Source organism: Cryptomeria japonica, chromosome 4 (genome assembly GCF_030272615.1).
Source record: "Cryptomeria japonica chromosome 4, Sugi_1.0, whole genome shotgun sequence".
NCBI classification, from domain to species: Eukaryota; Viridiplantae; Streptophyta; class Pinopsida; order Cupressales; family Cupressaceae; genus Cryptomeria; species Cryptomeria japonica.
The window spans coordinates 404,848,229-404,862,940 of NC_081408.1; the positions used below are offsets into that span (position 1 = coordinate 404,848,229).

The 14,712-nt window shown below is 34.8% G+C and overlaps 1 protein-coding gene across 1 annotated transcript in view; it reads left to right on the forward strand.

Annotated features, from left to right (window-relative positions):
* Positions 1-5,207: 5,207 nt before the first annotated feature.
* The window catches only part of LOC131074691 (uncharacterized), a 30,823-nt gene continuing 21,318 nt past the window's right edge, over positions 5,208-14,712 (forward strand). Inside the window, exon 1 of the mRNA XM_058011375.2 lies at positions 5,208-6,147. Within this exon, the coding sequence (XP_057867358.2) occupies positions 5,244-6,147 (904 nt within the window). The 5' untranslated portion in view covers positions 5,208-5,243. The remainder of the gene's footprint in view (positions 6,148-14,712) is intronic.

Below are 14,712 nucleotides of genomic sequence, written 5' to 3' on the forward strand. Positions count from 1 at the left end.
TTTGACGATGCATGATATTTTTGAGTTTTCATCTATGATTGAAACTATAAATAGGATTTTGAATTTGTATCCTAGAGCTTCTAATGAACTTCTATTTGATATTGAAATGACACGAGTTAAGCCATGTGTGACATGCATTGATTTTAGATATAAAGTCCCACACAATATAAGACCTTTTTGTTGTACTTCCTTTTGTATTGTGATTTTGTCTTCTATACTTGTTGAAGAACAAAGAGTTGTGTAATAAAGTACACATGAATTTAACATTTGGATAGGGAAGATTGTGAACTTCATTACTAGTTGTATATGATGAAGAGTGATGATGAACTACTGTAAAACCATAAAGATCCAACCACAAACAATCTAGGTCCTATAGGGAAACATTCACCAATACCAATAGAGATACCTAAGATCATGCAAATCAACAAAATAAAGCAATATTACCATTCACATGTCAAGTAGGGTTTCAATCTCCATTGTCTCCTATCTCCATTGATCTTGTTTGTTATATTTGCTCTCAGATTTTATGTGTGCATAAGAGCTCAACAAAGAACGGATTGTGGTTGATAGCTTGATCGCAAGAAGGCTTGATTGCATATGAGTATTTAGACGCATTGATTAACCAGCTGGATTGATTAGACACATTGATTAGGGTTTATAATGAAGGAGAGTATCCTCTTATATAGAAGACACTTTAGAAAATGGAGGGATAAGATTAAAAGGTGAAGAGGATAATGATCGGCTAGGATTAAAAGGGTAGGTAGAGGAAATAATTAAATGATGAAGGGGGGTAGGTAAGAGAAGAATTAAGAGATGAATGACAAAAGTCATGGGTAGAAAAAACCAATGAATTAATTAATTAAATAAAGATTTATTTAATTAATAGAGGAAGATATCAATTAAATAAATAAAATATATTATTTTATTTAGGAAAAGGACAAATTAAATGATTAAAAGTATTTGGCTTAGAAGAGGATTAATGAATTAATTAAATAAATAAGAATTTATTTAATTAATAGAAGACTTAGGATAAAATAATTAAATAAATAAAATATTTATTTAATTAGACATGACAATTTTAGGTGTCTACGCTAGTAATCAAATCTATTGGATTGCTGAACAATATTTGCAAACACGTCAAGCAAGGATGTAATGTTTATGTAATGGTCTTATTTAGATCATTTGCAATAGAATATTCCAAAACTATTTTGATATCATTTTGGTAATGACCTAATATTTTCTTAAATATATGGTCCAAGTTGCTTAGGTCAAGGTATTTAGTGAGCAATTAATGGTCATTTTTTGAGAAGTACTTTAGAAGTAGGAGAATTAAGATCTAAATTGGTGGATACGATCATGCAGGGTAACCTAGTTTAAGGATGAGTCTACAACATATTGTGTATTCTAAATTTACAAGGCACTTAGGAGATTCAACTAGTCCTTGCTAAAAATATTAATAAAGTAAAATTATATGTGATTGCTTAAAAAAATGGTTCTTTTTATTTGCCAGACGAGTCTATCTTGAGAATTAAAATTAATGTTGTAAAAGGGAAATAAAATCCCTAAGTATAGTATGAGATGATAAAATGAAATGTATACAACTCAACACAAATCAACATAGACTAATAATGGAGGACCTATGGGCCAATACACATTTTTGAATTTTATGATATTTTAGGTAAGTTATGTATAGGGGTACTTAACTTGATGGATGGGGATGAATGTTAGTAATGAAGATTTTGGAATTGGAGTATTCTTAATATGAGAAATAACCTCTCTACCAGTGCAACACCCTAGATAGATTATGCCTTGATGTGTACTTTATTTGGGGTCAAGTCCACACCTTAGAGTGTTTTCCACATCCACAAATTTGTCTTCCTATTATGCCAAAATGATCTCTATGAATTCGTATTGATACTCTTTGATTTTTTCAATTAGTTTCAATCTATTGGTCTATAGAGAGACATCTAGTTAAGATCCATCTTTCATATGTTGAGGGTTGACATTACTTAGTTGGTCATTCTTTCAGGGTTTAGTCACTCCCTTAGAGTCTACTTGCTATCATTTTCCTTCTTCTCTAATTTGAAGATTAGTGGTATTTATGACCGGAAGAATGTTGGGAGTGGTCTAGAGCATTCCGGGGATGTTTTAGAGTCATTTGGAAGTGACAAAACTGAGAAAAACTAGAAATCTATTTTTTTTTTGGTTATTTTCTATGTTCTAGTAAATTGCATTTTTGAAGGTCTTCGAAGCGGATTTTGGGGTTGAAAGTGTCATCGCTCTCTTAACTTGAATATCCAAAGGCATTGGTGTTAAGGGATTAAAATTAGATCTCTTGAAGACCTTTCTAATGGCATAATCGATTTCAAATTTCGAGCATTGAGCAAAAAGTTATGACCCCGCCAAGTTGGGGTACCTAAATTCATAATTTTTTAAAAAATTTGTAGTTTTGTTTGATATTGTAGACGTATAAAAATGACCACTTTCCTAAATGAATATTTAATGTTCATTTTATTCTCATTCCTCTATTTAGTTAAATCTAATTCAATTAAATCATCCACATTCCTCTATTTGATTAAATAAATTATTCTATTTATTTATTTAAATTCACCTAAGCCTTTCATGTCATATAATTGAATAAATCATTTTATTTAATTAAATCCCTTCCCCTTCTCTCTCCTTTTAATTAAATTTACATTTAATTAAACTATTCACTTCAAATAAATAAATCTGATTTATTTAAACCCCCATTTGCATCTATTTTGTTGAAATAAAGCATTTTATTTTAATTAAAATTATCCTCCATCCACTTGCATTCTCCTACTTCTCCCACTTGCCTCCTAACCCTCTTTCTAGATTCTTCTAGAACCTATCTAATCCTAACCAATTATCCTAAACCCTTCAATTATCCCCTTTCCTTGAATTTGAGGATGTCACTTCTCAAATTTGGAGTAAAGTCTTCCAAAGGTATTAAAGCCTTTATGCCTTCAACAAGCTAACTTGTTGAGTTCCCCCAAATTTGGAAGGAGTCTTACAAATTTGTCCCCAAAGTCTTCCAAATCATTAATGGTTAACTAACCCTTTTGGCATGGTTAGAGACTTTTTGCCTAACTCAACCCTCATCTAACCCAGGGGTCTCATCAAGCATTCATTGTTTTGACCATGATTATTCCTTTAACCCTCACACAAGAATTTATCATTTGGGTAAAAGCTTTATCCAATGGGTTTTCTTAATCCAACCTTAACCCTTACTTTCTAAGGTAACCATGAGGTCTTCTCAAGCATTTAATGCTTCTTGCATCTCCTCTCAAGCAGTCTTATGTTGACAATTGTCACCATTTCATTGGTGAGAATTGTAAACATGGATTGATTAACTTTCAATCCTGACCCTTGATAAGATTATCCAATCTTGACCATCCATTGCCCTATTTTTCCTATAAATAGAGCTCTATTTCCTCCATTTTCAAATCCAAGTCTTTAGCATCACACTTATACTCATTTTTATCAAGAATTTCAACTCTTTGAATAGAAATAATCTAATAAGCATTTTAGAAGTATTTTCTCTTCATCATAATAATCACATTAAGCTAGTATATCATGTTAGGATAGTTCTTTTACTAATCTTTTCATCTTATCATGATATACATACTAGTTTAGCTCATATTTGTTGAAATCATGCATAGTTAGGATTGCATTCATGTTGGATTGATCAAAACATCCCTCATTCTCATGATTGTCATCCCTAAGTCACTTTGCTTAGTGATCTGAGAGCAAAGGCATTGGCTTAAGGGGTCTTGTGAGATTGAGAACAATGGAACATCCCTTGGGAAGTTGAGCTATTCCATATAGCTCCATAACTTGCACCAAGAGTCCTATTGGTGTGTGGACTAGTCATGATTTCGTAATTTTCGTTTCATTGCACCACTTTTCCCACATATATATATTTTATTTAGAAAAACTCTTCATTTCAAATTTGTTGGAATCTAAAGTCCATTGGGATTCCAAATAGGTGTATAAAACTCATTTTGTGTAAGCCAATGGTGACTTTTGATGCATACAACTCTTGTTTTGAGTTCTATTGTTGTCCATTTTCATACAATACTCGCAAGTTTTCCGCATGCCTTGTATTGACTATTGATTTTCTTATCGAATTCAAAACAATTTAGAAACATCTTTAAATTATCATATGTATATCACAAAACTACATACTCTCTTAAATCAACCCCTAGAAAACTTGTGTAAAGGATAAAAAACAACTAGCTTTAGTTATGCAAATTCTACTAAGATGAATACATAGATCTGGATTCATTTTAGTGCACCAATTCCAATTGTTCTTCTATAAATTGTTCCTTAAAATGAGAGAGGATGTTTGAAAGTTGGAGGATTGTGAAATGAATGAAAATACATGTCTTTAAATTCCAAGACACAACAACAAAATGTATAATGATGTGTTTGGTCAACTCAATGACTAATAGAATAGCCACGAGTCAACCAAATTTGAATTTAAAGTTTAGAAATTTAAGGGTCGTATCTATAGTTGTGGAGTTGAGCTTGCACTTGTGAGAATGATATTGGATGATCGAACAATAGAGTTTGTGTAGGAAATGAATGCTTGTTTGGTTGACTCATAATAACTAGTTCTATGGGTGTAAGTTAAACATATTGGAATTTAAATTTTAAAAATTTATGGGTCATATTCATAGGCAAGGGTCAATCCCACATGTATAAAAATGACATAAGATAATGAAAAAATAGAGTTTTCGTAGGAAATGAATGTTTGATCACAGTGGTTATAATAAATATAATCAATGTGGAAAAATATGTATACATAAATAAGATGCATACACACAATGTGCATGTATATAGATAAATGCAAGCTAGAAAAATGAACCCAACTTCATATAAGTTTATGACATTTAATAATATAAAATTATATTAAGATGTTTTTCAAAATAGACACAAAACTGAAAAAAAAAGAAGACATTAGTAGATTTCTAGAATCCATATGATTAATGGTGCATGCTTTTGGATTCTCACACAATCTAATCAGCATACACCATTAAAAAAAAAGAGAGATATACCATTATAAATGTACTCACAACATTAACTCGAATTTATAATTATTAACAAGAAATTTAAAATAAATTGGGATTAAACTAAATCCAAGCAAAATAGAAAGAAGAGCGGCAACTCATTTAAATTGAAAAAGCGGGTAAAGAAAGAGCTTGTGACTGAGAAAAGCAATGGAGGGAGCAGCATCCGTGATCGAATCCGCCGGGAGAGAGGCCGTAGAGGAACAGGGCCTCAGCGATTTGGGTCCTTCTCTTTCTAATGCCACTGTAGCAGAACTCTACCAGATATTTGGTAGCAGCAATGCCGGCACTGTTGACGTGGACCCCCAACTTTGGGATAACGTGGCATCTAAGAGAGTACCGCTGGGACTTGTCGGGCAGGCCCTTGCAGGGGTTATGGACAACAGAGCAGGCTCTGCCGCCTTCATGGCGGCCGATGCTTTTCTGGGTATCATACTTGCCCCTGCATGCCCTGTTTACAGCTTTTTCACTCCTCTTGCATTTCTTGCCCTTATCAGGTGCTTTAGAAATTTATGCAGAAGATCAAATGAAGAATTTAATAATAACAATAATCACGAGCAATCAAATAGGCCCAGAAAGGGTCCGAAGAAAAGGGCTTCTAAAAAAGCGGGAAAACAAACAGCCTATACTAACAACAGTGACAATGGTGAGGAAGATGATTTTAATTGTTGTGACGAGGGTAGTCAGAGGCAGGGGCAAACAGGGGATTCTGTGAGTGTGGATCAGCTGATGCAGATTTTGAGAAGGGTTGAATTGCTGCTTGATGTGCTGCAGTTGAAGGGGAACCCGGAATGCTTGAAGTCTCTTATCGAGCTTCTCGCAGAGATTCCTTATCTGTTGTGTGATTTGAGTGGGGGGGAGGATCCGGAACTGGCCAGGGGGTCTAGGGCTAAAAGGGTTGGAGTTCCCAAGACGTCTGCATCAACGCCCTTGGTGCCCAGGCTTTGCTTCAGGATGATGCTCAAGGTTCTCCATCCTAATCATGGGGATACTACGGCTACTGGGGTTGCTCTCCTCAAGGCACTCAGTCCAAGCATCATGCTGACTCATTCAGGTCAGGTGATTTTTTGGTTATCATTTTTTCAGTCGGCTAATTAGATTTTTCAAGCTTTTTGGAGAAAAGTGTGTAGGAATTTTTATATATTTTTGGATCACACTTCGTATTTTCATTATTAGATCACCTTTTTAAATCTTTACTAATTTCACGGGATCTGATTCAAAATGTTGGTCTAATAATTATATTATAATATTTTAAATTTTTTATAGAAAATTCATTTAAATAGACTGTAAAATCTTAATGCTTCTGATTGATAGATTGTTTGAAAATATTTCAAAAGTAAAATTTATCAATTGTCAAATTAATGATCAAAGATTTCTTATCCATCCATATTGGTGTAATTGTCAAAAATTAGATTCAATAATTTGTGAATTGACAATAAAATATTTTATTGGTAATCATATTTCTTTTGAATTTTTAAAAATTAGATTTGTTAATTGCTGAATGTAGACTTCATATTCAATATTTAGTCTTGGAAGTTTTGAAAATAAAATTCGTTATTTGTTGAATTACATTTGATCATCAATCGATGCAGTAATAATCAAAACTGTTTGGGGCAATCATATTGTTAGAACTGTCTCATGCAATTCTAAGTATAGTTTTACCTATTGTTTTGTTTTTGGAAAAATGCGATGCATATTTTTTTCTAAAACTAATGGTTTTATTTGGTCACAGAAAATATGTTACCGAAAGTACTAGTCACAAAAAATATGTTAGCGAAAGTACAAGGATACATCAGACGAAACAATAAACTGGTCCTTGGAGAAGTTGACCATAGCTAGTGGGATTCTCTGAGATAGTTAGATGTGTCAGCTTTTTGAGTTTTGAAATTTTGTATACAGGCTGAAGGGGGGCACAACTAGATATCTTCATTGGCTTTTTTGTAAGTTAGATAATTCTATTATCTAATTAGAAGGATCCTTGAAATATGGGCTAGCAATAGATGAAGTTGGACAAGCCGAACATGGTTACCTGAGATGCATTGGGTTGTCAACTTATAATCTCCCTAAACAGGTAGATTCTAAAGATTTTCTTTTATGGAGAGCAGGAGGCCAAACTTGCAGACCATAAGTTCGACAACATTATTTGAGGCCTGCCCTCAAGTCATGCTAAAGTCTAAAATCTTGAGTTGAGATTTTGACCATTGCACACTTCTTGCAGCAGCAGCACAAGGACTGGATAATGATGGCTTGTTAAGGAAGAGAGTAGGATAGTTGAAGTATATTTCTAGAGGGGGTGACCATCAAAGATTTGTTAATAAAATCCCTTGTTATTGGGTTCTCTCAAATTGCTCTGTGTCCTCATAAGGGTTTGGTATAGGGCCTATTATGGGGCTGGGTATGGTTCAGGTTCCCCAGGCTTTGCTTGGGGTACCCTTCCATGTTCCGTAGGCAAATCCTATCCGAACCAAAGTCGTTCTCGAGAAAACCATGGAGAATCCATGGTCAAATGGGCCCAACAATGAAAGAAAAGCATTTAAAAAAAAAAAACTCTCTTCACTCTTAATTTTGCTCTAAAGTGAGGGCTTATAACATATTTTGCCTCATTTCACAAACACAAATGTCATGCCCCTGATTATAAAATCAATTTAAATTTCATCAAGTATGAAGCTGCTAATATACAGTATAATTGGCCTCAAACACATGTTTAGTTAAATCGCTTGAAGTAGGAATAGTGTAATTGTTTCATTAGTTATATTAATGTTGATTGGTTTGTTGATGTGTTTTTAGACACCTCTAACACAAAATTGGTATTTTATCCTCTTGAACAAAATCTTCCCAAATGCTAAACTATATGATCAAATGGAAGACTTCAAGGTTTCTACTGTCAGGTCTTGACTTATGGATAAGCTCAATGGTTTGATGTGATTTACTGGGTTCACAAGGGGACTTACATTGTACATGAATGCTTGAATGTTACCGGAACTTGATCATCAAATATTGCAATCTTGCGACGCATTCTCTCCTAAACTAATTTGAATTGGAACAAGAGAAGGGTTTATGAAGCTAGTCTAATCCTAGGAATGCAAGAAGTAGTGAAGGACTTGGTGAAACTCTACTAGACTTTGCTTGGACATCAATGAACAACTCCACAAAGCTAGTGTAATCTTCTAAGGTAAGTATTTGGTGTTCAAATTACCACCAACAACATCGACACCATCAAGACAATGCGTATCAATGTGTGAATAGCAATTGAAGTTAAGCCTAAGTAAGGATTCTAGTTGACCACGCAAGGCAAGTTTACAATCAACAAACTGCTAGCGGTATGGATATGCGAATTTCACCATTAATCATCCACAAGATCTTTCATTCAATTAACCAACATTAAAACAAATGAAAAGTGCAAACCATGCAACTTGTTGAAACAACAAATTTCACCATATCTTCAATGAAACAAGTATATTCATTTACATGTCTTAACAAAAATTTCTTCTTCTCCTACCCTACTCTACTCTAACTTCTAATTCCTAATTGCCTTAGCAACTATTCTTCTACTCTTCTAACATTGGCCTTTTCAATGAGAGCACTGAGCCTTATATAGAGGTCTCATTACAATGAATGGCTCGGATTGATTCAAGATCAATGGCCAAGATTACAATATAAAATCCTAATTATGGTTTGTTACAACCACCATTACTTGGTCAACGAGAGATGAGGATAGGTAAGATAAATAATATTTGATATAGCGCCGCGTGTCACTTGTTCCATCCTTGAATGAATGCTGACTTGCTACCCTTAGATTGAATGAATGGTGACTGGAATGCCATCTTAGCTAGCCTTGTAGACTTAATCAATTTGCCTTGAACATTCTTCATGATGTTTGGAATTCCTTGTGATCATGTCTTGGATTTGTCTTTCCCTCACGTTTACCATCATAGTGAAGTTTCTTCATGTTTGAGCTAGTCCTCGCCTTTGCTTTTTTTGAAATCCTTGTCTTGAAATCCTCATCCCATCCTCGAAATGTTGATCTTTCTCATTCACATTTGTGTTGTTGTCCTTGCAATATGCTTGTAGAGTCTTTTCTCCAAATCGTACCTTTATCTTTTCTTGGATTTGAACCTTGATTCCTCCTCATAGCATTGTTTAAGTTTCTTCGTTCTTGCATTTCACTTGCTTGTCCCCTTGGAGTTGATCTTTCATCATTTGTTGCTTTGCAGTGTTGAGCCCTTGGTATCCCTGCAAGCTGCATCCTCTTTCACCTCAAACCTTGATCATTGTGCTTCCCTTCCTTGTAGTAGACCTGCAAACAAACAAATATTAAATTAAACACCTATGGGATAAGCCTTGTTTCAACCTTGGTGGGAAATCGATCATCATAAGGACAGATTAGTTCCTAAAACATCTGCATTATCTTTGTCCATTTCTTCACTTGGTGGGAATTTGATGCCTATAGGGGCTACTTTGTCATTGATCTTCATTTTAATTGATCCGTCCCTTGGTGGAGAATCGATGGATATAGGGACAAAGCATTTTGCACATTCCCTTTTACTCTCTTTGCAAATTCAGCCCTCAAATGGAAATTTGACCCTCATCAAGACTCATTGTCCTTGAAATTTTGTGTTGATTTGATCTCCAGCCCATTGGTGGAAAATTGATGGTCATTTGGACACTTAAACTTGTTCAAGTCCTTGCAAATCAGCCCCAAGTGGAGATTCGATCTCCTCCATAGGGACACTTCAGTCCTTATAAAAAAATTTGCTTGACTTGAGTGGAAAATCCAAGGTCATTGGGACTGATGGATTTCTATTACCTTTGCTCATTCATCCACTTGTAGTCTTATTCACTTTCATCCCACTTTGTTCCACTCCACAATGAATGTGGGATAAATATTATAATATACCAGCCTGGTGGGAAAACATGGGTTATCGGGACTAATGCATTTTTGACTTGTAAACATTCTTCCTTGAGTGGAAATTCTCTAGTCATCGGGACTTTCCACAATATCACTTGCAAACTTAGACGTGGAGTGGAAATTCGATTTCCATCAAGACTTTTATGATCCTTAACATTAATTTGGTACCTTCATGCTCAAAATGGAGTGGAAAAATGACCCCTATTGGGACTTTATCAATTTTCACTTTTATTGCTCAATGGAAAAACGCTTCCATCGGGACTAAGTTGATTCTCACACATTTACAGTCCAAACTTACCCAATTTCATCAATTTATGTAGTGGAAATTCTATTTCCATCAAGACTTTATGAAATTTCCCAAGTTTTGAAGGGTGGAAAATAGAAGTCCATCGAGACTTTTAACATTTTTGACTTATTTCACCTCTCAGGAGTGGAAAAACGGCTCCTATAGGGACTTTAAGGATTTTTAACTTTGTTTTGCATTGTTTTGAGTCCCCAAGAGTGGAAAACCATATCCCATTTGGACTTTCACAAAAATTACATCTATCATTTTTGCTCAAAATTTCTAAGGTAAAGAGGAAAATTGACTTCAAAAGGACAAATTGACACGCTAAAGAGACTTGACACTTAAGATCGCTCCCTTGCAACCTTAACAACCTTTTGCATTTTGACCAACACCCTCTCACGAGAAAAGGCAAACACTAGGAAATTATTGCTAAACTAAGACAACCGGGCAAAACATCTACCCTAAAAACGAAAAGAAGTGGGGGTCCCCATTTGCACTGGGGCGATGTGTGAAAAGGTCACAACAGGTCTGAGTCATGGGAGCAGTTGTCGACTCTCTATTGGCAATATCTCATCTTAAAGTTGATCGCACATGAAGGAACATGCACTTAAACATTACAGCTGATCCTTAAGCAATGGCTGGTTATGTTTATTAGCAAATCATACCACTTAGTCAAGTGAAGAGTCACCACTTTTGAGAGACTAGGTGTGATGAGGAAGGATACCACTGTTCAATAAGGAAGGAGGCATATATTTGTTGGAAATCCAACTTCAAATAGAGGCATTGAAGGAGAAGAAGGGAATAAGGACGTTAAGTCTATATCAAGTGAAAATCAGAAAAAATACCTATCAATAATCAGAATAGTAAAAGGGGTGTGCTGTATCATACCCATGATCATATATTGGCTTACATTTATGCTGTGCTATGTTTGCATTTTGTTATAGATAATGATTATATATTTTGTTCTAGATTCTGGTATAAAGTATATGAGAAGTACTGTCAATAGACTTTTGTATTTGTTGATAATAATTGTTAAAGTGGATCAGTTTTTATATATAGGTAATTTTAAATAATAATGTAGTATAGAATTATGTACAGTAGTAAGTATGAATCAGAATTTCTTTTAAAGCTGATTTACACAGTTCAGATTATATTATTAATGTAACTGAAGATCACCCAATATTCAGTATAATATCACAACGTATTGGATAGTAGATCTCTGCTGTATGCACAAAGTTATCGACTGCTGTATGCACAAAAGATATCTATCGCTATTGTTATAACAACCACTTTTTCTGTCAGTTCTCAAATGGAATAAGGCCGAGATATATATACTCTCGGTGGTCCACATAGAGTCACGGATCTATGTGGAATCGACATGATTCCACATAGAGTCATGACTCCTATGTGGAGGAACGACCATTGATAACCGATGATAACATATGCAATGATTGACCAAACAATTAGTAATCGGTATAATTAGTGAGATCGACACTATTACTTAATAAACAACTATTAATCATTGCTCTTGATAATCGATATACAAACATAATCAATGCTATGTATAATCGGATTGTCATATGGATGATTATGGAGCAAACCGATCATCATATAATATTGTGATCTGTGATCAAAATGTGCATATACAGTGAAGTACGATCAAGGGAAGAATTATCCGACCGTTGCTAGGTATTTTTTTCAACACTCCCTCTTAGCTAGGGAGGAATTCTTCTATCCTAATAAGTTATATCACCACATTGAGAACACAATAGCTTCATCTATTGTGCGAGAGAAAGATATCACCTCACTGTGATATCAGGATTTATGGCATATCCACGGATATCATGCCACATGATGTCCACCATAAATCTTTTAATGTAATATCCACCATTATGGCTTGTCCATGGATATCACGTCTCATGATATCCACCATGATGGTATATCTAAAGAAATTACTTAATGGCATGTCCACGGATTTCACGTCACATGAAATCCACCATGAGTATCTCTTTATGTAATATCCACCATTATGGTTTATCCATGGATATCACGTCTCATGATATCCACCATTATGACATATCCATAGATATTACTACAAAGATATAAACCATTATGACATGTCCATAGATATCACGTCCCATGATATCCATCATAATGGTATGATCAATCAATATCGTAAGATTGTCACCTTACGATAATGATTAGAAGTACAAGTGTTCATTATTGAGAGATCGTCACCTCACAATAATGTTCACAGGGGCTCATCAAGTACTGAACCAATGTTGTCATGGAGTCACACACATGACACTAATCATGAACTATATCAGATTAACAAGATTGTATTAATAAGAGTTTACACTTTAAACATCATAAAGATTACATTACTACTATTAAAACAAATCAATGTTGCTGAGACTCAATCTCAGCTAGGGCTACATTTTCTACCATACCAAGCTTACCTCGAAAGTATGCGACTTTATTCTAGAGGGAGGCTTGGTGAGGATATCTGCAGTTTGTTCATCTATACTAATATATCTCAATTGAATAACATACCTTTCCACTTGATCTCCACATGCCTTGACCTTTCATGAAATACAAGGTTGGAGTTTGCATCACTCTTGATGTATTCCAAGCTCACCAAGTATTCATCTATCTAGAAATATCATGCCCTATGAATCAGCATAAAGGCCTTTCAACCTATATATATGGGACTTTATCTCATGAAGCATAGTTTTTTGATTAATCACTAGAGAAACCATCTTGACATGGTCCACTCCCTCTGAATCAATATGATCAAGATCCTTGAATATCAATCGAAGCATATCTTCTTAGTTGCCCCCTCTGTCACAGAAGCATCCTATGCTCACATGGACCCAATAATGGGAGATATCTTGCTTCAGGAGACTCTCATTTTCTGGTATGATCCTCATACGTCTGAAAGTGCTAGATCCAAACCACCGTGGATCTACTCTCATAAGATCGAGCCCTGCACAAATGAATTGAAATCTTTTCCAAGACTGTTGCACTTCTGTAAGTAAATATTGTTTCATAAAAATGGAAATTCAAAATCTCAAAAAAAAAACTTCACTAAAGTCGTCTGCATATTCCTCCTGAATTTCAATCTCTTAATCACAAATAGAACTCTAAAAGTCCACAAGCTGTGCTCCTAAGGATGTCTTGTATGTAAGGGATAAGTTTCCCATAGTAAATTGAAGAAATTTAACCACAGGATATTCGGATGCAGCTTGTCATAAACAAATGTCTGCTAACAATGTTGATTCACAAGTGACACACATAATGTAATTGGATGAATTAATAACTACATATGAAATTCATGAACATTATTCAATCATAAAAAAAAACTTATCTCTTTCAAGTCAGAATATGAATCCATCTGAATCCTTTTGTGGAAGAGTTTCACCAACATGTGCAATGGAAGCTTGAGGCATAGTCCTGGTAGGACATTGTATTGCATAGTGACCATATTTGTCACATCTAAAGCATTGGATTTTTGAAATATCCTTCCTTCTTTTGAATGTAGGAGCACCATTATATTCCTCATCTTTCTTCCTTTTGAAATGTCCTTTCTTACCTTTCATCTTTGTGGAGTGGGAGGCAAGAACATGAATGTTTACATTTATGGAGCTTTGGCCAATGCCTCTTATAGCCAATCTAGATTCTTCTTGAATGCAATCTTGCTTTAATCGATCAAACTTAGGAAGATTTGATCTTGCGCTTATCCCTTGAATAAATGCCTCCCATGAGGAGGGGAGACCATTTAGTGCCAGCATGGTTAATTCTTTCCTCTCTATTGTGTGACCTATAGTAGAGAGTTGATCTTTCAATTCAGTAATCCTCATGAAGTATGAGGTGATGATTCGCCTTTTGTCATTTTGACATGATGGAGTTGTTGCTTTAGAGCAAGAGCTCGGCTTGTGTTGTTTATCTCATACATGTTCTCTAATGATTTGAGCATGCCATAGGCAGTCTCCATCTTGGAGATAATTGGCACAATATGATCTTTCACTGAGTCAACTAACATCTTCATGGCTTTATTGTTCTTTCTCATCCATTGAAGCTTTTCATCTTCTTCTGCTGGGTCCGATATGGCTTTCTTCACAAATCCATCTAATTCGTTTTCACTCAAGGCAAGCATCATTCTGGACTTCCAAGATACGAAATTATATGCTCCCTCGAGTCTGTCTTCAACTCTAATCCCATTCACCATCTTGATGTTAATAGGAGATGATGATTTTGAAGATGGTAGTAGAAGGATAATCTCGCTTTTTTAAATCTGATCTGATCTTTTCCTTAACCTGGCTTTGATACCATGTTAAAGTGGATCAGATTTTATATATAGGTAATTTTAAATTATAATGTAGTATAGAATTATGTACAGTAGTAAGTATGAATCAGAATTGCTT